This window comes from Eulemur rufifrons, chromosome 9 (genome assembly GCF_041146395.1).
Source record: "Eulemur rufifrons isolate Redbay chromosome 9, OSU_ERuf_1, whole genome shotgun sequence".
Taxonomy (NCBI): Eukaryota; Metazoa; Chordata; class Mammalia; order Primates; family Lemuridae; genus Eulemur; species Eulemur rufifrons.
The window spans coordinates 25,511,149-25,536,065 of NC_090991.1; the positions used below are offsets into that span (position 1 = coordinate 25,511,149).

The following is a 24,917-nucleotide window of genomic DNA, read 5'->3' on the forward strand; positions in this document are numbered from 1 at the left end:
CACTGAGGAAGAAAAGCATAATACAAAATAATGTATTCACATTACATGGTAGGAGGTGATACATCGTGAATGAAACTCTAGGGGCTGTGGCTCATAGTTTCTGTGTGTATGTGTGTGACATCAACTCTGTTTGATAAAATACTAGTGAAAGACAAAATAACCTTAAAATATATCAAAACAGCATTGGTCATTTCATATACTATCAATTTATGATTCACTGAGTTCTAGGTATAATTTCATATTACAACTCTAACTTTAGACTAAATTAGTAATCATACCAGAACACAGACTCCCAAATACTGCCCAAAAAATTATTTAAGTCTTTAGTAAGAAAGACTTCTTTTCTATTTCCACCTAGCCAAAATTCATATTATTCTAAATTCTTTAAAAATTTCAAAACCATCAATATTTTTTAATAATTTAGTATAAGTTTTAAAAGAGAAGTTTATACTGATTAGAATTATGAGACAGGATAATTATATTTCTAATTCAACTTAAACACATTTCAAAATTTGCTCAAAGAGCCTAAATAAACTATTTTCTTTTGAAGTTTTTAAATATGTGAAGTATATCAATTAGAATTTATTAGACTAAATCATTTAAACACTTTTATCTCCTCATGTGACATCATCCACAATTGACTATTTGTGGTAGCAAGATTTAAAAAAAGAAAGTAAGAAGACATCTGACCTACAATGGAAATTAATTTCAAGGAATTAAAAATCCCCAAGCTTTAGAAGCAAAACTCATAATTTTAAACTTGACTAAATATTTTCTTATGGTAAAATTATTTACAAAAAATATCAATACTAGCAATTAATTTAATTTCCGTAAGTTATTTGATTATCACTAGAAATGTACATATGAAAATATATGAGTAACTTTAATATTTTCACCCTTAATTTTTCTCTAAAACAAATAACTCTACTCACATTTTTTCCATCCAGCAATTCCATGCACTTTTCATTTCTGTTGAAGTTACCGATGACTTCAGGATGGACACAAGTATGATCCCTGCTGGAAAGAATAGTCATTGGGACCCCTGAGTATGCTGTCCTCCGGAGCTCTCTAGTAATCTGAGCAATCTGCTTGTGTGTGCGTGTCCCAAAATATATTTTAGGTATCTTGGATTTCCCCTCATGATTCTTCTTAACAGTAGTTGAAGACTCTTGATTGTTTCCTTGTTTAGTAGAACAGCACCTAGAACAGTGGCCAGGAGGGGGCTGTAACAAAGGAAAGAGAAGATAACTAATATCCACCCTCCTGTAAAAAAACTGTCATCAAACCTCTCTTGGAATCAGAATCTCTAAGTAATGAATCACAGTGGCCAAACAGAGAGAAATCTCAAGGTATTATAGCATCTAAAACCTGCCATTAAACTACACACTCCATTTCAAATTGGTCTTCTTTCTCTATTTTAAAAGTTACAAATGATGTTTCCACATTTACATTCTTTCTAACATAACACTCTAACTTTCCAATTCCAAATGTTTAAGAACATTTTAACCCTCTTCTCTCATAAATTATAAAAATAAGACAAAGTAAAGGACAAATTTTAATTTTTGCTCAGGCTTCAAGTGAACTTGTGACATTATACTTTAGAGTTGATACTTTCATTCACAGCATAGCTCATCCAAATATTCCATAATATGCCAATGTTGTTATAAAGAATTTAAATATAGTTTACAAAAAGAATAGAATTATCAAGTTGAATCTAACGTATCACTAAAAAACAAAAAAGAGACAAGAAAGTTCTTCACTAGCAAATGTATGAAAATACATAAAAATACTAATATTTAATAGTGAGCAGGCTGCTTATGTGGAAGAAGTGTATCTGAAATTCAATTACCCGTCATGAAATGCAAACCCATCAGTAAAATTATCCAGGATAGCTTTTCCTGGACAATTTCACTCATTATTCAGATTCATAATTGAAATAGTTACATAAATGTCTCCTCAAACAAACCACATAGAATATCAGGAATATATTCTAATATTTACCTGATTTTTCTCTCGTTTCCAAATTCTCGAATACTAAAAAAAGTTTAATACCATATATTAGAACTCACAGGCTTACTGTTACTCTAAACAGTAAGCCTCAATTACTACACCAAATGAGACAGAAAGAAGCCTCATTTTAGGGAAATACTATAAAATAGTTAATTTACAGAAGTAGCCACTGATGGGAAAAAAGGTAAATAGCACAGTAACTTAAAAGATGGTATAATGGAGAGTTTTAGTTTAGTAGAACAAATACTCTACTTGACTGGAGTTTTTTTTTCAATTGTAATCAGTAAGATTACCCTTCATAAACAAATGCTAAGTCATAGCATGTTACACCACAATACTGGGGATCAAGCTGTCTTTTAGCCTCAACGCAGTGGAAAAGCAAGTTCAAATTACTCCCAGTCTCGCTCAACCTTGTCCGCCATTAAATATTACAATACATGATAGAATGGATGTAAATGTGACCCTTCTGGGGCTGTCACTCACTGGGATAAAAGGTTCACTGATGTGCCAAATAAACAGTCAGTCAAAGCAGATAAAGTTACAGCCATGCTGGAATTGTTACATTCTCCTATCAGGTTGCCAGTAACAGCAGATTTCATTACAGAGTGCTGCCACATTAAATAGCCAGTTCCAAATATCCTGCCTTCTATATTGAATAATTACTTATTCACCAAAAGGATAAAAAGAAGAATTATGAATGGGGCTCTTGTCAACAGTGAGGCAGGACACAGCTGACATGTGGGTTATGTTACATAATGTTGCAATATCCAACAATTTATGGTCACACAGAAAATGGAATGCAAATTATATCATATTTGTGATTTAATTCTTTTTTGGCCTTTGCAATGATGCATTAATTAACATACTAAAAGAATCAAGATAACTCTAGATAACAGAATTAGTTTACTTTTTCATACCTTCAATGTTTTCACTCAATTGTACTGTTTTTCTTCCTTCTGATAGTTAAATTCTCTTGAATATTAGAATACTATGGTCCAATGCATTGTTATATATACATTATATCCAAGCATACAAGTAATCCAATAAAGTGGTCTTTTCTCAAGGCTTGGAAAACTTACTTTTTGATGTAACACTTTTTCAACATCAATTCTATTTAAAAGTTTACCACCTACTTCTTTTAACTCCACCTTTTCTTCTGACCAAAAAATTCAAACCATACAAAAACATACAAAATCAATCCACTGCCCCATCACAAATAACTTCCCCTTTAAGGGATTATACAGTTTTATAACTAGACATTTTGTATACAAACTTGTTAATTTTTAAAAGGATGAATTTGGCACTAATAATTTAAATGAATGTTCTGCTTATCTTAAAAATGTCATGCTAGTAGTTGTACTAACAAAAGCAAAAGATCAAGAACTAGTTTCAGAAAACTTCTCACTAGAGTAGCTTTATTTAGATACTTTAAATTTATTTTTACTCCATAATTCAGAATATTAAAAACCACAGCTAATTTTATACTAAACATGTTCTTATTTGTTTTCCAAGTTTTAAAGTGATCTGAACTAATTACACCATCTGTAAATTTGAGGTGGACTCCTCAAGATGGTTATCAATGAGTGCTTAGGCAAGCAGATGGAATAAAGATAATAAGATGGAAATACAGAAAGTTGATTCTTTTCCCTTTGCATTATTAAAGAGGAATTATTTCTTTAGAAGTGATCTATTATGTTTCCATTTAAAGGATTTGGTACAATCATATTTGAAGACAGAAAACCTGAGTGTGGCAGCATAACAGAAGTTTCAAAAAGACATTTATTTAATAACAAAAGAGAATTACTTGTACTAAAATCGACAAATTTGAATGCTGTAAGATCCTGCCTGAAACAACTGGAAAAAAAGAAAGAAAAATGCTGTAAGAAAACTAGACAAAGGACTGTGATAACAGTAATGACAGGAGGTCAGAGTATCCTCCAATCCAATTAATAGGCTAACACTTTATGGCCTCTCTCTGAAGTCTTTTGACCCAGGGGTCTTGAAACAATCAGATGAGTAAAATTAATAATTTTATATCTCTTATTAAGTTTTTCTCCTGCTAACAGATGATTATGTTTATCTTTCATAAGGATGCTTTCTTTTACCTTTTGCTTTTAAATTTAGAGAGATTGCATTAGGAAACTGGAGAATAAATTTAAAAGTATTCACTCACATCCAATATATCTGAAGGTCAATTAACAAAACATATGAGGTGGGAGGGGGGTCAAGGTTAAAAACTTGCGTATTGGGTACAACGTATACTATTCTGGTGACGGGCACACTAAAAGCCTTGACTTCAGCATTATACAATTCATCCATGTAACAAGAATACTTGTACCCCCTTAATATTTTGAAATAAAAGTCATTTTTTAAAAATGGGCTCCCAAAAAAACCTGTAAACTCTAAGAACTGTGAGTTGCTACATTCAGTGGCAAAATCAAACTCTTTAAGAGATGGCTTCTCCACAACTACAAACTGTCCAGAGTCCTTTTACTTCAACAAAAGGCAAGAAAACCCAACCCAAGTAACACCAAAAATATATCACCATTTAAAGAGAAACACAAGAGATATACATAGATGTGACAGCTGTAATATTTCCATATGTTTAAAAATTCATTTCAAATCTACAATAACCAAAACTGTTCTTAGAAGATCAGCAACCAAAGAGTTTTAGAATTTTCTATCTATTCCCTCTCTTGTCTTATTATATAGAAACATATTTAAATTCTTTGGAAGGATGAAGGATTAGAAGATTTGATCTTGAAAGAAAAGCTAACTGCCGAGTCCTTGCCACTATTTATTAACAAAGCTATAATTAGAAGTTGAAATAGTAATATACTACAATGTCAACTTCTAAAGTTTCATTACCAACTCCAAACTTTCCCCACAAAAAAACCCTATGCCTAAATATTTGAAAAATAAAATTAGTATGGTGATTAAATATTTTAAGAAATGAAAAATGATATAGGAATAGTTAGAAACTAATTTTATTGCCAGAGAATAAAGTTATTTTGCGAGCCATCAATCAGGGGAGCTTCTAAGAGGCTATAAATTGAATTCTAAAAGCAGGCATGAAAGAATATAGTTAATATGAAAAATAAGTGTATATAAAGAAGTAGAGAAGAAGAGACTGAATAGAAGCTATCTGAATGAAATAAAGGGAAAACTAGGTCAATGAAACAGTAACCTGTATTTTTCCGTAACTTTCCACATGTGCATGTGTTGTCTTCCCAATCACACTTCAAATTCCTTGAAGATAGAAACTATGTTTTACATTTCTTTATAACTGATTCATTGAGCATGATGTTTTGCACATAATTGTAATTTAAAGTTTTTTTAAATTGATGGGCTTTGACTAAATGTTCCTGAACCAACTACTGCACCCATGCATCAAATTTTTTTAATCCGACATGTTTAAATGATGTCCTAATTTGAAGTGCTGCACATATCAAAAAGTTATTTAAAAAATCAAAAGATTAGCTTTTAGAAGAAAAAGTACAGGACAATTTGTTATTTTTCAAAGCCAAAAAGAAAAAAATCATCCTAAGCTAGTATTTGAGCCACTTTAGTTGTGAGTGACAAACACATATCCTGATGTTATTAATAATAACTACCAATTTATTAAGGCTATACCTATGCTAAGCACTTTTCATGTACTATCTCATTTCTCTCACGAAACATTAGAATCCTTGATACATCAAGCCAAGTAGAAGACAATAACAAGGGTTGCCTCATCTTACTGACAAAGAGCGCTTCACTCTTTAATTGTTCTACAAAGCATAGTTCCTGGAGTTTATCAATACCAGTTTCACTCATAAATTAAGGAACTGCTTAAAGTTAGTCCTAAGACCATTATTTTCTGAATGCAATTACAAAATATTCCTAAAGGTAGACTATAAACTTTACTTCATAAAAATTATTTTTAATTACTAGCTGACATTTAAATCAAATATATTCTAACAAGATCCATGTTATATTCCACAAGGGGAAAAAAACAAAAAATTTCAACTAAGAGACTCCTAGAGCAAGAGTCAGGAAACTTTTTTTGTAAAGGACCAGAGAGTAAATAGGCTTTACAGGCTACATGGCCTCTGTTACTAAACAGAAAAATATCTTTTATGATCCAAATGTAGGGAATGATTTCTCAAAACAATAAACCGAAGGCACAAATGACTGAAAAACACAGCTTCATTGACATGTAAAACTTCTATTTAAAAAGACATCTTCTTTCAAAAGAAAAAAAGGTAAAAAGGCAGCACAGACTATGAGAAAGTAGCTACAATGCATAAAACCAATTGAGGGCCGGGCGCAGTGGCTCACGCCTATATTCCCAGGAGGCCGAGACAGGAGGATCACCTGAGCTCAGGAGTTCAAGACCAGCCTGAGCAAGAGCAAGACCCCATCTCTACTAAAAAGAGAAAAAAATCAGCCAGGCGTTGTGGTGCATGCCTGTAGTTTCAGCTAGCCGGGAGGCTGAGTCAGGAGGATCACTTGAGCCCATGAGTTTGAGGTCGCTGTGAACTCGGCTGACACCACTGCACTCTAGCCTGGGTAACAGACTAAGACTCTGTCTTAAAAACACACACACACACACACACACACACACACACAAACAAACCAACTGAGAATCAGTATCTATAATATATAAAGAATTCCAATAAATCTATTTTTAAAAAACAACCCCTATAAAAAGCTAAGAACAGGCAAAACAGGCAAATCACAGAAAAGCTTAAAACCTAATAACATCTGAAAAGATGTGCAACCTAATGTTCAGCTTTATCGGTAATTAGGAAAATGCAAATTAAAACCACAATTAGATTCCATTTTATATACACCATATTGGGTATTAGAGAGGATATGACACAACTCTCATACATTGCTGATTCAAATATAAATTTAGCACACCACTTTGGAGAGCAAATTGGTGATCTAGTGAAATCAAAGATACATACACTGTTTGACCCAGCATGACACTGTTAGGTGTACATGCCAGAGAAACTCTGGCACATTAAGAGAGACACAAGAGGAATATTAATCACAGCACTGTTTTGTGAGGAAAACAAGTTACGTGCATCAACAGAATAGATAAATAAACTGTGGGGCTTTATCCAATTAATGGAATAATACATATATACCATGAAAATTATGAACCAGAGTTGCATGTATTGACATAAATATGAAAAAAAATGTTGAGCAAGCTGAGCATGACTTAAATAAAATTTTATTCCCCCCATAAAATTCCAAATAAATTGATGATAGAAATAAAAACATAAAAAGTTTAGGTTGAATAAGAGGAATGGCCACTATGGTAGATAATCCTTAGAGCTAAAAATTATGGTGAACAATATACCTGAAAAATGCTAGAAGTGCTGCAAAAGAAACACAACACAGCAAATATACTCTATTCTGGTTTCTCCTCAGTTATTTAATGCCTATCAGAACAGCTTTCATCATAACCCCTACTCACCAAAAGTCTTCAACCTAATTTATTAGGAAATGGATTATCAAATTAGGGCCCATGGACTATTACGGAGGGTTTGAGATCACCCAGAAACTACAGACACAATTTTGTCTGCATTTCCGGAAGGTGAATCTGTAACTTTCATCAGGTGCTCAAAGGGGATTGTGACTGATTTGCGTAAGGACTTTATTTCAGAATTTATGTCTGATTTTATAATGGAAATCAAATGGAAACAGCATTTTATTTACAACGAACTTGGTCAGACATATTTATTCTGTAAAGGAATAAACAAGTTGATAGTCAAAAGAAGATAATTTTATGAAGCCTTTTCCAGCGCTTGTAAACTCATCTCTATTTTAATGTTTGTTAATCACTTAAAATTAACATAAGGCTAAATTACTTAGATAGTTCAGTAACATATTTTTCTAACTCCATTTTACAGATAAAGTAAATCTAAAAGAGTTCTTCAAGTTGCTACAAAATACATGATAAATTTGCAGAGAAGTTAAAATTCATAATCTTAAAATCAAGATTTAACAGGATCATTTTCATCTACCATTTAAGCAAAAGAGCAAAATATTGCCCCCTTTTTATTTTAAAAAGTCATGTACATAAAATGCTAGTGAATGAACACAGAATTATACTACAATTTTTGAGATATAAAAAAAGAGGACTTATTGTTAATCTTTATCATCTATTTGTTGTCCACGCCATCTAAACAGGTACTGAATGCCTGTTGTGCAACATCTCACATAAGCACACACTCTGGTAAGATAGCCAAAGTGACAGAACTATACCTTTTCAACTATTCTTTTTTTAAAAATTCAAACAGTAGTAGTACCCTACTGCCAGTTTCATGATTAAACTGCACAAAGCATCTGTTTATCCACTCACAGCAACCAGCAGGTGAACCTGATTCAATATTTATCACAGGCTTTCACAGATCACTGCTAACCAAGCAAACGTTTTAATTAAGCTGGAACTTGCTTCAAAGAGCTCATTCAAGATGTCAATCAGCAGGTAAGGGATCAGATACAGTGTCAGGTGAGAGTGTGTAATACAAATCCACAACTTTCTTCATCCCATCGCTGTAAATTAGCCTGCTCGAAAGTTCAGACTCTGATTGTAACAGACTGCCAGTCTCCTGGAATGTGTAACTGAAGTCACTCAAATTCTATTGTGAAGGTTGTAAGCAATATGTTAAACTGCAATGGGCTAGCACATTAAGACAGATCCTTTTCACGGTTGTTTTTTGATACCATAAGTGTTTGTTACCCTACTCTCCACTTACTGTTTACTTTCTTGCCTAGTGTAAATGGGAATTCCTTAACACAGTTGCCCCAGTTTCTGAAAAGTCTTTGTTTCAGTAGAATTCATAAGAATTCTCATTTTAAGAACAAGCATATCATAAAGATGACCAACCTGCTATAAAGTAAAAATTCTCCTGATATAATACCACTTTACACAGATGTAATTATAACAATGAATCTCAAAGTAGTGATGAGTCACACAGACCAACTTAATGAGAAATACCCTGGTTTGTTTATAATTTTTAAAAAAAGGAAAAGGAAAAGAAGACTCAAGGGAGAAAACTGGGGGTTGGAGAAGGAAAGCTTTTCCTTACAAAAGAATGCCAGCTAAAAATTTGTAAATGGAATGACAGAATTATAAAAATCATTTTGCAGAGCTCATATAATAACTGATTCAGGCAAGCTACATAAATGGATGCTAATGTCATAGGGGGAGAAGTTGTTAGGGAGCAGGGTATTTACATAGTCTCAAAGTATCCCCCCACAGATTACTCATTAAATACAAAAGGAAAATGTGTCTTTACAATGAAGAGACCTGGTGGTCACCACTTTAACCAAGTGGTCAAATTTAGCATCAACAGCAGGGAGACAAAGTGACATCATGTGCTTCCTGATGTGATATGCCCATCTTCAATAAAACTACCTGATTATGGGCCGGGCGCGGTGGCTCACGCCTGTAATCCTAGCACTCTGGGAGGCCGAGGGGGGTGGATCGCTCGAGGTCAGGAGTTCGAGACCAGCCTGAGCAAGAGCGAGACCCCCGTCTCTACTAAAAATAGAAAGACATTATATGGACAACTAAAAATCTATATAGAAAAAATTAGCCGGGCATAGTGGTGCATGCCTGTAGTCCCGGCTACTCGGAAGGCTGAGGCAGTAGGATCGCTTAAGCCGAGGAGTCTGAGGTTGCTGTGAGCTAGGCTGACGCCACGGCACTCACTCTAGCCTGGGCAACAAAGTGAGACTCTGTCTCAACAACAACAACAAAAAAAAAAAAAAAAAAAAAAAAAAAACTACCTGATTATTAAATCCAAAACATCAAGACATGAATCAAAAAGAATCTAGGAAAAGAGAAACTGGTAAAAAGACGTGTATTATTTAGTTGGTAAAAATTAATCCAATGTACACTTAGGACATGTGCACTTGAGTGATATATTTCAAAAAGGCATTTTAAAAATCCTATGCCTGGGATTACAGGTAATTTTTAATTTCTTCTTTATGGTATTTTGTCATTTAAATTTTCTTCAGCGAAACTTTTAAAATGAGAAAACAAAGCTATCCTATCATGACATCTTCCACATATTAACCAAAAGGCTATAAACAAAACTTATATAAAACAGAGATTTTTGCTTCCTTCACAGGCATAGAAAATTAAATAAGTTATTATCAACATATAAGCCCCTAAAACAGTACTACCCAATAAAATTTTCTGTGATGACGGAATGTTTAATATCTGCACTATTCTTGCCATTAGACATATGGGGCTACTGAGCACTTGAAAGTTGATTAGTGCAACTAACTGAATTTTAATTTTACTTAACTGAAATAAATGGCCACATGTGGCTAGTAGCTACCCTATCAGACAGCATAAAGTATTATCAGAGATTCTAGATCCTATAGTGTTTGCAATGGTTACACACACTGTGCATGCATATGTATGTGTGTGTGTGTGTTTGTGTGTACGAACTTCTCTTTGTAAATTCAAGTTAGAGAGGAAAAAGTAAAAGTACACTGTAAAAATTATGTGCCCATATGTAAAACAGGCTCTTCAGGGTTGCAGCTCATGAAAACTGGGTCTACAACTTTTGTTGATTAGTAATTTGTTTTCCTAATCTTTGTCTGAATTCCAATCAAAATCTCCTCCAGTTTTTTTTTTTTTTGGTAATCTAAAAAATGTTTCTAAATTTAATCTGGAAAATAAACTAGTGAGAATAACTGAAAACTTTTTACAAAAAGAAGATGGGCAAGAAGGGTATATATTCCTTTAGATGTAAGAATTTAGAATATATGATAAAGATGCTGTACTAAGCACCTCTTTACACATATGTCACAGCTGCTCATCTACATCTGCTGCTGAAAGGCTGTACCTAATGTCCACATTAATAACACATGACCACACCCACCAATACTCTCAGGCATAGCAAGACCAATTAGATTCACTTTCCTAGGAATTTGTATTTGGAGCATTTAGACTGAGTTAATTAATTACAGGAAACAGACCAGAACATTTTGCAGACTTTAAGGCTTCCATTTTGAGATGTCATGGTAAGATCTTATGAAAGAGGGTAAGTATCTAGAAAAACCAGTCTACAAAAAATAATGAGCACTTTGAAGAGGGACAGAGAGATGTCACACTACACGCCCCAAAAAGAAAAGAGAAGCTGCCTAAAAACTGTTGAGTTCCAATAAGGGCAGCTATATCTCCTGCCTGATCTTTCTTTGGGTGGGTTTCTATTTCTTAAAAAGGAAACTACTCCTGATTAAATCAAGTGGAATTTCAAATCTCTGGGGGAAATTATTCAATTAATATTTAGATAAATAACTATTTGGGGGAAAAAAATTAGTTAGATCCTATCCCTCCGTCCCCCACCTTACATCAAAGCAGTTTATAGATGCATTAAAGATTGATATATAAAAACTGAAACCATAAGACTTCCAGTCCAATATGGTAGATTGGGTACACATATTTTCCCTCCCTCCCACCTAAAACACTATAAAAATAAACTTAGTTTGTAGCTGTGGTCACAAACCATATCTGGTTCACAATCATATTTTGAATGGCTTACATAAGACTTTATAAATTTGAAACACTTAAAAATTATGATATTAAAATCCATAGTTTTGGCTTTTTCTAGAAAAACTGGATGATTGGCAACATTGGATCTATATTCTTATAAGGCAGCCATCAGTTAACATTGAGTAGATTGCCACCTTTGTATGAGATATATATACTGTTAACACAGTCCCTATGCATTAAACCCATGTAACAAAATTTCACTTGTACCCCATAAGTCTGGACCAAAAAAAAAAGGTATCACAGTCTCTATCACTTAAAGAATGCAATCACATACACTTATACCTAGACTACTTCATTTACTCATGCTACGTACCTGGTGCTCATTTAAAAGTTGCCAACCCTGGTATAGAAGTGCAAAATGGAATAATGTCTTAACAACAAAGAGTAGGGAGGAGGGGTTCATCAATAAATTTCAGAGTGCAACAAATTTATGGAAATTTGGGAGCAGATAACTGATAAAGAAGGTGGAAAAACATGAAGCATAGAATTCATGACAAGTATCCCAAAGTGGAGTTGGGAGCTACTCTGCCCAATGGAATCTTACTAAAGTTAACAGGTCCAACAGAAGAAGGAAAGTGTTAAGTAGGACTAAGGTGGATAGTAACATATGAAAAACAGGTCAATTGACCTGATCAGCATCTGTTCTATTCCACAACTTGGTACAGAAAGCAGGGGGTTAGTTAGCAGACACCAGATTGGAGGGGCTGAGGGGTAGGAATTAAATATTTCAGGAAGCTAAACCTTCTACGGTAGATTCAAGCTTAAATGTTCCCCGAGCAAAGTTCTCATTCAAACTTCTGAAGGGCCCACCATCTCATAGCTAGTTCTCTGCCCAATCAAATTAAGGCTTTTGCCCTCACCATGCCCCATACCTAGTTACAAAACACTCAACATTGTGTAACATTCAGTTTACACAAAACCTGAAAAGGCCTATACCAGCTACTCAATCCTTCTGGCCTTAAATGTGAACTGACAATTAAGGATTAGTATATGGAAAAACCAACAGAGTAAAAGAGAACATCTGAAATAAAACAGATGAAAATTCACTCTGGAGGAAACTCATATAATTTAGGAGTCATTTTAAAAAATAAGTAAGCTCTCACTGCTATATTCTGGAAAATATTACATCCTTTGAAAAAGGAACAATTATCGTACAAGAAAGAGTTCTTTGAGTTGGAACCCATTCTATTAAGTGAAGTATCCCAAGAATGGAAAAATAAGCACCACATGTACTCACCAGCAAACTGGTTTCCCTGAGTGCACATTTGGGAATAATACCAATTGGGTATCGGACAGAGGTGGGGGCTCGGGGGAAGGAATGGGTGTATACCTACTTGATGAGTGTGATGCACACTGTCTGGGGAATGGACACGCTTGAAGTTCTGACTGGGAGGATGGGGGAGGGGGGAGGAGATGGGTGCATACCTACATGATGAGCGCAATGTGCACTGTCTAGGGAATGGACACACTTGAAGCTCAGACTTGGGGGGATGGGGAGGCAGGGGCAATATATATAACCTGAAAGTTTGTACCCCCATAATGAGCTGAAAATAAATAAATAAATAAATAAAATAAAAATAAAAAATAAAAGACAAAAAAAAGAAAAGAAAAGAGCGAGCTCTTTAAGGCTAAAAATCTAACTGCTGAAAACAATGAAATTATCAAAAATATAAGAAAAGAGAATTTCTTTAGATTGAATAAGTCTCTTGAGTATTCAGTAAACCCACTAAGCAACTAATACAGTGAATGAAAAAAACTCACTTAAATATCCAGTCATAGGGGATTATAAACATAAATTAGAGAACAGCCATTCAAAAGAATGCAATGCAGTCATTAAAAATGATGTAGAAGAATATTAAATGACATGAAAATATACTATTGATCATTATTATAAAGAGAGACAGCTGGATGTTGTCTTCTGAGTGAAGTAAGCATACCTATGTGTTAGTCCTGAAAATAACAAAAATCAAACCTTAATCTAATTCAACTTCTAGATCTAACTACCTTTACTGGACACATGGGAACACACGACTTTCATAAAGGACACCATAAAGACACAATCAACCAAATCTTGGAATATGGAAAATTCTGCAGACTTTCAACAAACAAATGGCATCCCTCTAAAGAGAAAAATCATGCATCTACTTTGTTCAGATTCTGATTTTTTAAAAGTTAACTCTAAAATGACATTTTTGAAACAAAGACAACTGTACATAATTTGTGTATCAGACCAAATTTCTGTTAATTTTTTTAGCTGTGATAATGCTCTGCTTAAAATGTCACTGCTATGTTTTTAACAGTTTTATCTATTAGAAATATATACTAAATTATAGCCATGAACGTTGCCTCACACCTGCAATCTAGCACTTTGGGAGGCTGAGGTGGGAGGAATGCTTGAGCCCAGGAGTTCGAGACCAACCTGAGCAAGAATGAGAACCCCATCTCTACAAAAAAATAGAAAAATTAGCCTGGCATGGTGGCATGTGCCTGTAGTCCTAGCTACTCAGGAGGCTGAGGCAGGAGGATAGCTTGAGCCCAGGAGTTTGAGGTTGCAGAGAGCTATGATCATGTCACTGCACTCTAGCCTGGGCAACAGAGCAAGACCCTGACTCAAAAATAAATAAATAAGTAAAATAAAATAAAGAAAAGAAATATATACTAAATTGTTTATATTTATGGGTGAATAAATATGATGTCTGCTATGTGCTTTAAGATATTGCAGTCCCTCACCCTTTCCCTCCACCCATGCCCTACCCAAAAAAGAAAAAAAAATAGCAAGAGAAAATAACAAGTAGAGGAAGTAAAATGGAAAAATACTGGTAATTATTGAAGCTGAGTGATGGACACAAAAGGGTTCATTATACTGTCCTCCCTCTGCCTTTGCGTATGAAATTGCCTTAATCAAAGTTTCCAAAAATAAGGTAAGCTTACAAATTCCTTTTATAAAGCAAGAATAGTGATCCTAACCCAGACCTAGAAAAACTTTCTCTCACCAAAAATAGCAAGAGAGCAAATCTCACCAATAAATACTGAAACAATAAATTCTAAATGTAATAGCAAACAGGACTCTTGCGCACGCGCACACACACACACACACACACACACAACTAAAAAGCCAAGAACAAAAGGATAATTCAGTTATTAGGATATCTATTAATGTAATTTAACATAATAAAAAATCAAAAGTAAAAAATTATATTCATCTCCACAGTTTAATATTCATCTTGATGAAAACATTGAGTAAAATAGGAATAAAATGATTCTTCCCTATCATGACTAAAAATTATATATTTTATACATTTTTTTCAAAAGCTAGTTTGATGCTTAATAGGGAAACACTAAAAGCATTCCCATTAAGGTCTCAAACAAGGCTAAGATGATCATACTCCCGGCATGCCAAGGACAATCTCAGGCACGTATCTGTTATATCTGTTGTTTCAGCTTAATTACTAATAATGCTCCCCCCATTTTCACTCACAAAAGTGTACTGGTTTGGACAATAAGTTATACAATAATTTTATCTGTTTCCATTATTACTTAACACTTTTTTCTGGAGATAATATATAAAATTACAAAGGAAGTAAAATGATCACTAGTTGCAGAAGATACAATTCTGTATTTGAAAAGCCTGAGAAAGTTTTTTAAAACTATTACAAATAAAAGAATTCAGTAATGTGGCTTAGTAAAAAATGGATATATACAAATTAATAATCTTCATATATAAAACCACAACTAATCAGAAACTGTAACAGAGGAAAAAAATCCTGATTACTTAGAAATAAAAGATAAATTATTTAGGAACCAAACCAAAAATAAATTTAAGAAGTTATTAATACTTTAAATACTACAGAAGGAAATAAAAAATAAGCAAATAGAAATGCATAACATGGTCTTGAATAGAAAGACTTATTAACATCATAACGAAGTCAATTCTCCTTCAAATAATCTATCAAAACATATCAAGAATATTTTTTTAAACTAAACAGGCTAATTCCAAAGTACATGTATAAAATTAAACAAGAAAACACAAAATACTTCTTAAATAAAATAATAATGAGCACAAAATATCACACAAAATATCAGTAAGAAAAAATAATCAAAACGGTATGGTGGTACTGGCATATAACTAGATACATTAATGGAAAAGAGAATTAAAAAGTCCAGAAATACATCAAGATTCATTAAGGAATTCAGAATATCATAAAAGCATAGAGGCAGCACCTCAAATTAGTAGGGAAAGGAAGATCTAATTAATAAAAGATGCTGGAAAAACTGGGTAGTAATCTAGGCAAAAAAAAATTATGTTCCTATCTCATACTATTTGCCAGAATAAACTCCAGATTTAAGTATAACAAACCACTGAAAAATGTTTAAATCATCTCTGAGCGAGGAAGGCCTTTCTAAGTATGACCAAAATCCAGACACCATAAAAAACTGATAAATTGAACTACATAAAAATAAAAATTCCTAGATGGTAAAAATCACAATAAAGTCAAAGACCAAAAACAAACTAGTCCAAAAAAAGAGATTTTTTCATTGATAATACAAATAACAAAGAGCTAATTTATTATTGAAGAGCCCCTGTAAATCATTAAAAAAAGACCAACAACCTAACTGGTGAAAGAAATGATCAGATATTTGAAAAGATACTCAACCTCACTCATAACAAGTAAATTAAAAGTATTTATAATGAGATGCCATTTTTTTTTAACAATCAGGCAAAGATCAAAGAGTTTGACAGCACATTTATAAAAGATAAGGACACAAATGTAATTTGCTTATATATGTATGCATTTCATGTATAACTTAATTATACATACATATATATATATATATATATATATTTGCTTTAATAATTCTGGTAGGATTCACAAGAAACCAGTAACGACAGCTGGCTTTGATGCAGGAAACGGGATGGCTGAGACACAGGGCATGGTAGACTTATTTTTTTTTTTTTCTTTTTAGAGATGACGTCTCGCTCTGTCACCCAGGCTGGAGTGAAGTGGTGCAATCTTAGCTCACTGCAGTCTTGAACTCCTGGGCTGAAACCATCTTCCTGCCTCAGCCTCCCCAGTAGCTGGGACTACAAGCACACACCACCATGCCAGGCTAATTTTCTCAGTTCTTCCCTATAAAGTCCTCTTTAATTATAAAGGTAAAAAGATAACTGCGAAGTTGTCTTTTTTATCTAGTAGACATCACATTAATCAAGTTATCAAAGTGATCTTTAATAATGAGAAAAAAATGCAAGCATTTGCTACCTCATGGGATGCAGTGAGTAGAATACAGCATCACTTCTGTGACATTCCTGCCAAAGATAAATAACCTCAATCTAACTAAGAGGAAATCCAAATTAAGAGACATTCTAGAAAGGCTATAATATTCTGAAGTATCAAGATCATAAAAGTCAAGGAAAGACCAAGGAAATGTTCCGGAATGAAGAAGTTAGTAAAATGGCAACTAAATGCAGTGCAAAAGAATGAACTGGATTCTTTTGCTATAAAAGCTTTATTTAGACAACTGCCAAAATCTAAACTGGTTCTGAGTATTAGATGGCAGGAATGAATCAATTTTAATTCCCTGATTCTTATTGTTTATATTGTGATTATACAGAAGACTGTCTTGCTTGTAGGAAATACACTCTAGAGTATATCAGGGTGGTCAACAAATTATTCTCAAATGGTTCAGACAAAAAAAGGTATCTGTATTATACTTCCAATTTGTCTATGATTTTGTCTCAAAATTTTTAAAAGCTAAAATAAACAAAAAATAAATCTACTGGGCAGACCACGGGTCAATTAACAAAATAGTTTTCTAAGATAAAGTTATCTTTCCAAATCCAGTATCCATGAATGAGAAGCTTCTATATGATAATTGTAGATTCTACTATCACTAAATATGTACACTTAGGTTAGTGGGATTGATACACATATTTTTTTTTTTTCCTTTTCTGTAGAGACAGGGTCTCGCTATGTTGCCCAGGCTGGTGTCAAACTCCTGGCCTCAAGCAATCCTCCTGCCTTAGCCTCCCAAAGTGCTGGGATTACAGGTTTGAGCCACTGTATCCAGCTGTGCTATACATATTTCATTAAGTGTATGTATGTATGTATAAAGAAAACTTGAAGAAATGGCTGAATTTTGTCAACTTTCTCTGAAATATTCACCAGTTCATTCAATATGATAAAGGAGATTTGAAACTGAAAATTATTCTATTTCTACTATAGAGAATACTATGTTTTCTATAAGCTCTCAAAAAAATCACAATTATTGATTGGAGCTGAAGAAAACTCACTCAAGCAATTACTAATCCATTCTCTCATCCTGCCCATAGGTAAATTTGCAGATAAAGCAAGAGTACCCCACTAACTTCTGGCCTCACTTACTAAGATTAAAATAGCATAGAGTACTAATGTTCTATACCACTGTAGGATGATTAACAATAATACACAGTTTTAAATAGCTAGGAGGATACTGAATGTTCCCAACACAAAGAAATGATAAATGTTTGAGATGATGTATATACCATTATAATAACCCTGATCTATGTAATTCATGAATATGTACAATTATTGTCAATTAAAAACTAAAATAAAATTTTAAAAACAAACAAAAAAAAATAGAATAGCATAGAATAAGGGTTGGCAAACTTTTTCTCTAAAGGGCAAGAGAGTAAATATTTCAGGCCCTGTATGAGCCATAAGGTCTCTGTTATACTACTCAACTCCACTGTTGTAGGTGCCTCAGACAATATGTAAACAAATATAAAATGTGCTCCCAAAAACCTTTATTTATAAAAACAGGCAGCAGGCCAGGCATGGTGGCTCACGCCTGTAATCCTAACACTCTGGGAGGTCGAGGCAGGTGGATCATTTGAGCTCAGGAGTTCAAGACCAGCCTGAGCAAGAGCGAAGACCCTGTCTTTACTAAAAATAGAAAGAAATTAGCTGGACAACTAAAAATATATATATATATATAAAATTAGCTGGGCATGGTGACACATGCCTGTAGTCCCAGCTACTCGGGAGGCTGAGGCAGAAGGATTGCTTGAGCCTAGAAGTTTGAGGTTGCTGTGAGCTTGGCTGACGCCACAGCACTCTAGCCCAGGCAACAGAGTAAGACTCTGTCTCAAAAAGATAAAAATAAAAAAGTAAAAACAGGCAGCAGGCTATATTGGGCCGATAGGTCATAGTTTGCCAACTAGTGCCACAGAAAAAAAGATTACATCAAAAAAGTATATGTCAAAATTGACCAGTTAAAATTTAAATTTTAAAAGCCTTTACTATGATCATGACATATCAGGTGAAAAATAAAAGCTATACACTATAATCCTAATTTTGGGGGGAAAAGAATATATGCATAACATATATTAAGTAACAAAAATGGCCACAAATTCTACCAATCTTTGTATGTAAGTCCCTTCACAAGGTTACTTTGCAGCTCTTCCCACCAAGATGTGAACTCTACCCCTTGAATCTGGGTTTGGTCATGTGACTTGCTTTTGGTTACTGAAACACCAGCAAGCTACATGAGCAGAGACTCAAAAGGCATTTGCATATTAGAGTTTATTCTCCTGCTACTCTTGGAATCTTGGGGCCATTATATAGAGAATCCAATATTAGCCTGATAGATGATGAGATATACCCACCTTATAGTCTGAAAGAGCTGCCAGTCAACTCCCTGAAGCAGAGCTGCCTTGCAGGTGACCTGTAGCTGTCCACAGACACAAGAATGGGCCAGCTAAGATCAGCAGAAGAAATGCTCACCTAAGCCCAACCTAAATTGTGACCTCCAGAATAGTAAGCTAAATAAATGGTTTGTTACACAGCAGTGGACACCTAATTATATATGTGTCTATATTTAAGAATAGATATCAGGTAAAATATCAGGGGTTGATATTGAAGGGAATACTTGAATTAAGGATTAATATTAATAATTTAAATATACATTTTGGTGGTTTCCAAATTTTCTCTAATAAACATAATGCTTTTGTATTCAGAAAAAAAATAAATGTTATTTAAAAATATAAAATTCAGTTCAACATATAAAAGTATTTTTCAGCTAGGCACAGTGGCTCACACCTATAATCCCAGCACTTTGAGAAGCCAAGGAAGAAGGATCACTTGAGCCCAGGAGTTGGAGACAGGCAGGGCAACATAGTGACACCCTGTCCCTACAAAAAAGTTTAAAAATTAGCTGGGAGTGGTGGTGCATGCCTGTAGTCCCAGCTATTCCAGAGGCTGAGGCAGGAAGATCACTTGAGCCCATGAGTTCAAGGTTACAGTGAGCTATGATTCGGCCACTGTACTGCAGCCTGGGCAAAAGAATGAGACTCTGTCTCATAAAAAAAAAAAAAAAAAAAAAGTTTTTTCACTATTCCACTAAATATTGAAAATCTAAAAATATGACCTTTTTTGACCTGATGTATTTAAATGAACTGACAGATTTTAAGTTCTGACAGAGAGTTTGGGGATGAAAATTACAGGTAAATAGAAAGCTAAGCAAATGACAAGACAACTATTAGCACCAGAAAAAATAAACCCTGGTTTGATGAAAGAACTGTAAGTCAATTTTGAATGATATTTATGGAGTTGTAATAATGTAAACACCAAATACTGGGAGGCCAAGAGGTAGAAGTAATGAGAAAGGTGGACAGGATAGTAGGAAGGCAATAGAAAGTAAAACCAAAAATTCAAGAGAAACGTAGAATAAATATTATTTTTTGAAAAATAGACAAATATCAAAATAAAAAGATAAAATGATTAAAAGTTATTGACTTCAAATAGCAAGAACTAGTGAAGACTGGAACCAGGGCAGGGTCTACTGCTTTTTTGTTTGAAGCCAAGTGGAACTCTTTGACTCTTACTATATACACTTTGAAAAAAAATAAAGATTTAAAGAGGAGAAAAAAGTCCAGGAATCAATCCAAGTACGCAGAACAACTTAGTATATGATAATAGCAAAAATTCAAAACAGTAAAAATTATTCTTTAAGTGACACTGGAACATTGATCATCTATTTGAGAAACATAACTAGAGCCTGACATCATACGTAAATTAAAATAAATCCCATTATTTAAATATAAAAGCAAAACTAAAACAATTATGAAAAATATCTTTGTAAATTTACAAAAAAACATCTAGAAAGATTCTCAAAAGTGTTCCTGTTGTTTACTTTTGAGAAGCAGAGAAAGAGATATTAATATTAATATAAAAAAGAACATTTAATTTTTAATCTGTACTGGTTTATACTGTTAAACGTTTTTCAAAGAATGTGAATTACTCGTTTTTTCTTTTACTTAATTTCAAGAAAATTTAGGGGGTACAAGTGTTTCTTACATGGATGAATCATATCACACTGAAGTCAGAGCTTTTGGTGTACCCATTACCAGAATAGAGTATGTTGTATCTAACAGGCAGATTTTTATCCCTCACGCCCCTCCCACCCTCACTCAAATTACCCATATTTTTTTTCTTTTCTTTTCTTTCTTTTTTTTTTTTTTTGAGACAGAGTCTTGCTCTGTTGCCCGGGCTACAGTGTCCTGGCATCAGCAGAGCTCACAGCAACCTCAAACTCCTGGGCTCAACCAATCCTTCTGCCTCAGCCTCCCAAGTAGCTGGGACTACAGGCATGCATCACCATGCCTAATTTTTTTTTTATATATATTTTTAGTTGTCCAGCTAATTTCTTTCTACTTTTTTAGTAGAGACGGGGTCTCGCTCTTGCTCAGGCTGGTCTCGAACTCCTGACCTTGAGTAATCCACCCGCCTCGGCCTCACAGAGTGTTAGGATTACAGGCGTGAGCCACTGTGCCTGGCCTACTCGTAATATTTTTAAAACTTGAGTTTAAAATTTCTTTTGGTTTTCTAGTAGATAAAATACACAAAATGTTTAAGGCAACTTAATCTTTCCCCAACTGTAGAATGATTGCTTAAAATATTTTTCTTTCTTTCTTTCTTTTTTTTTTTTTTTGGAGACCGGGTTTTGCTCAGTTGCCCTGGCTACAGTGCAGTGGTAGCGTCTTTGTAGCTCACTGCAACCTCAAACTTCTGGGCTCACGCCATCCTCCTGCCTCAGCCTCCCTAAGAGCTGAGACTACAGGTGCTGCCCCAACACCCAGCTAATTTTTTTCTGTTATTAGTAGAGACGGGGTCTTGCTCTCGTTCAGGCTGGTCTAGAACTCCTGAGCTCAAGCAATCCTCCCACTTTGGCCTTCCAGAGTGCTAGGATTACAGGTGTAAGCCACTGCACCTGGCCAAAAAGATGATTTTTAATGCCAGACATATTGAATAATAAAACTTATTTTGTCTCACATATTAATTTTGTTTTTCCTCACCAGCTGACAAGAAAAAAAATTTCTCTCCTTTTCCCCATTTATAAGCCAGGAATCTCTATTCACTCAATTTTAGAACTAGGCTCAAATCATGGTTCCACCATTTACCTGTAGTATGACCAGGGCCAAATCACCTAATATCTTTGAGCTTCAATTTTCTTACCTATAAGATGAGACTAATACCTGCTCTCTTTTCTTCACAGTGCTGATGTAAAGATCAAATGAGAGAACATATAAATTATCTGGTACAAGTATATATTCCAAAAAGCTATCATTGTATCATTATCATTAACTCTTTAAGAAATACAGGTTATTATTTTTAAGTATCTGATATAAGTTTCAAATATTTTTCTGCCTTGAATAAACCATATATTTCAACTAGCTGTAGTATTATTAACAACTTGTTCCCATAGCAGCTGCAGAAATCAAAAGTTATTTCTAATCTTTTGTTTACATTAAGTGCCAATTTACCTCTTGGTCTCTAAAATCATTGTTTAGTCTTAAAAAAACAATTTTTAAACTTATATTAAGTCATCTATATTTAACAATATTATCAAACCCTCTTATATATGGATCTGAATAAAAGTTGTAAGCTACAAGAAATGGTGATGAATCATGCATTTTCATAACTTTGGCCATTGTAAGAATTCATTTAGTCAATAAACATATGAGTATCTATTAGGTGCAGGCTCTGTGCCAGATGCTGGTTATAAAAAAGTGAAAAAAAAAAAAACCCCACATTATTCTTGTCCTTATGGGCAGCCTGGCAAAGAGGCAAACAAAACAGTTAAACCTACAAATAAATATATAATCATAAACTTCGGTAAGCGTTGTAAAGAAAAAGGGAAGGCTGCTGAGATACTAAAAGAGGAGCTAATCGTGAATGAATTACCTACATGGTACTGCATATAATATGATATAATATGACCTGTGACAGTATAAAAATGAACTAGCACCCAAAGGTCTTCTGGAAGAGTTTTTTCAGAGACAGAACAGTGTGGTGGTTGAGAGGACCAATCCAGACTGCTAGGTTTTAAACCAGTTCCTACTCATCAGCTTTATGACATGAACAACTTACTTACATACTCTGTGCCTCAATTTCCTCATTTATAATTGGGGAAATTATTAATTGGGTTGTTGTAAGGATTGAGTTAAATTCTCTTATTTTGAAAACTGTCAAACCCAAAGGGAAGTTAAAAGAACTTGACAATAAAGCATTAAATCACATGAACCTGTATTTATCAGGTCAATTAATATCCCTGAAGTGTTTAGAAGAGTGTCTGGCACATAGTAAGCATCATATCACCATACGTATGCAGTTATGTTAAACAGTTATTTAAAACAAAAGTAAATTAAAACTATGAGAAAATGATTTGTAAAATACTTTTCAGAGAAAATTTGTCATTTTCTTCTGAGATCCTAGAGAACATGAAAGAAAGAGAGAGAAAACAGAAAGAAAGAAGGAAAGGAGCGAACGAAGGAAGGAGGGAAAGAGGAAAGATAGGGTATGGGAAAAAGAAAAAGGAAAAAAGCAGCCAGCCTAAGGGCTCCGCAATATGAACATTTTATAAGAAAGTCAATAGCGCACTCTGCTGGACCCAGGTGTCTTCTACACACTGGGCACAAGTAACGAATTAAGATATGCTGTTGCATTAAATCAAATATAACTATTTTTATTAAAGTATACAGAGATTGTTAGCATTTATTTAATTAATAAATAGAATGTGGAAGGATAAGACTGTGTCTAGAAGAATAACTTGTCTATTGTGAGGATTTACTAAAAGAATATAAACAAATCTAGACAAAATGATTATGAATGGGAGAACAATGCATCTAAATGTTAACATTTTCTTCTAAGAAACAATGTTTTTCTTAACTATGCTTTCACCATGTAGAGACTGATCCCTCACAAGATCTTTGACATATGAATTACTACAATAAGAAAATGAATCTAAAATGTAAGGAAAGGGAACAAGCAGTGGATATCATGAAAGGTTAAGTGCCATATGAGAAGGTATTGACACTATTTTCTGACTTGAAAGAGAGAAGACTAGAGATGACAGGAAGATAAAGAGACAACTAATTCTTCGATCCACAGGTTGGAAACTAAATTATTTTAATAAAAACTAAGAAAATTTAAAAGAAAAACTTCAAAACTATAATGTCAAGTTCAGGGGAAAACAAATCATTAAATGAATTTATCATTTAATTTATGGTGAAAGTTTGTCAAAAATAGCACAACTGCAGGTTTGAAAAGTACAAAGACATTTATACCTTTGTAGGGATACGAAAACTAAACCACTAACTTATGAATCCAAATAACTTTTTTTTCTTTTTTTGAGACAAGGTCTTACTCTGTAATCCAGGCTAGAGTGCAGTGGCGCAATCATAGCTCATTGCAGCCTCGAACTTCTGGGCTCAAGCAATCTTCCTGCCTTAGCCACCCAAGTAGCTAGGGCTGCAGGCATGAGCCACTATACCCAACTAATTTTTTCATTTTTTGTAGACACAGGGTCCCGCTTTCCTGCTCAAGCTGGTCTCAAAACTCCTGGCCTCAAGCAATCCTCCTACCTCAGCCTCCCAGAGTGCTGGGATTATTGGTGTGAGTCACCATGCCAAGCCTCAATTTCTTTATCTAAAAGTTTTGGTGATAAACTAATTTCAAAAGCTGCTATATAATATACATTAAAACTTATGAAATATGTATGAAACTATATATTTTCTTCTATTTCTTTACAAAATCTACAGAAAATACTTTTGTTATTTATAGTAAGTCACTTCGCAGACTAAGAAATGTTATACCAGAAACCAAAGTAAGTTCCTAAAAGGAAAAACATACTTTTCTAACAAAGATCCCATTCTTTACATAAATTATCTCTACTCATATCCCCATTATTCTTTCTTGTATCATGCACATAGAGACGATTAATCCCCATTCCCTGAAAAACTAGATGTATTACTGAATACTAAAAAACATGAGAAATTTACCAAATTTACTAACAATTTACA

The 24,917-nt window shown here is 33.9% G+C and overlaps 1 protein-coding gene across 1 annotated transcript in view; it reads right to left on the bottom strand.

The window, feature by feature from the left end:
• BRIP1 (BRCA1 interacting DNA helicase 1) overlaps positions 1-24,917 on the bottom strand; it is a 144,005-nt gene that overhangs the window by 100,552 nt on the left and 18,536 nt on the right. The window contains exon 6 of the mRNA XM_069481082.1: positions 933-1,223. Coding sequence (XP_069337183.1) covers positions 933-1,223 — 291 coding nt within the window. The remainder of the gene's footprint in view (positions 1-932; positions 1,224-24,917) is intronic.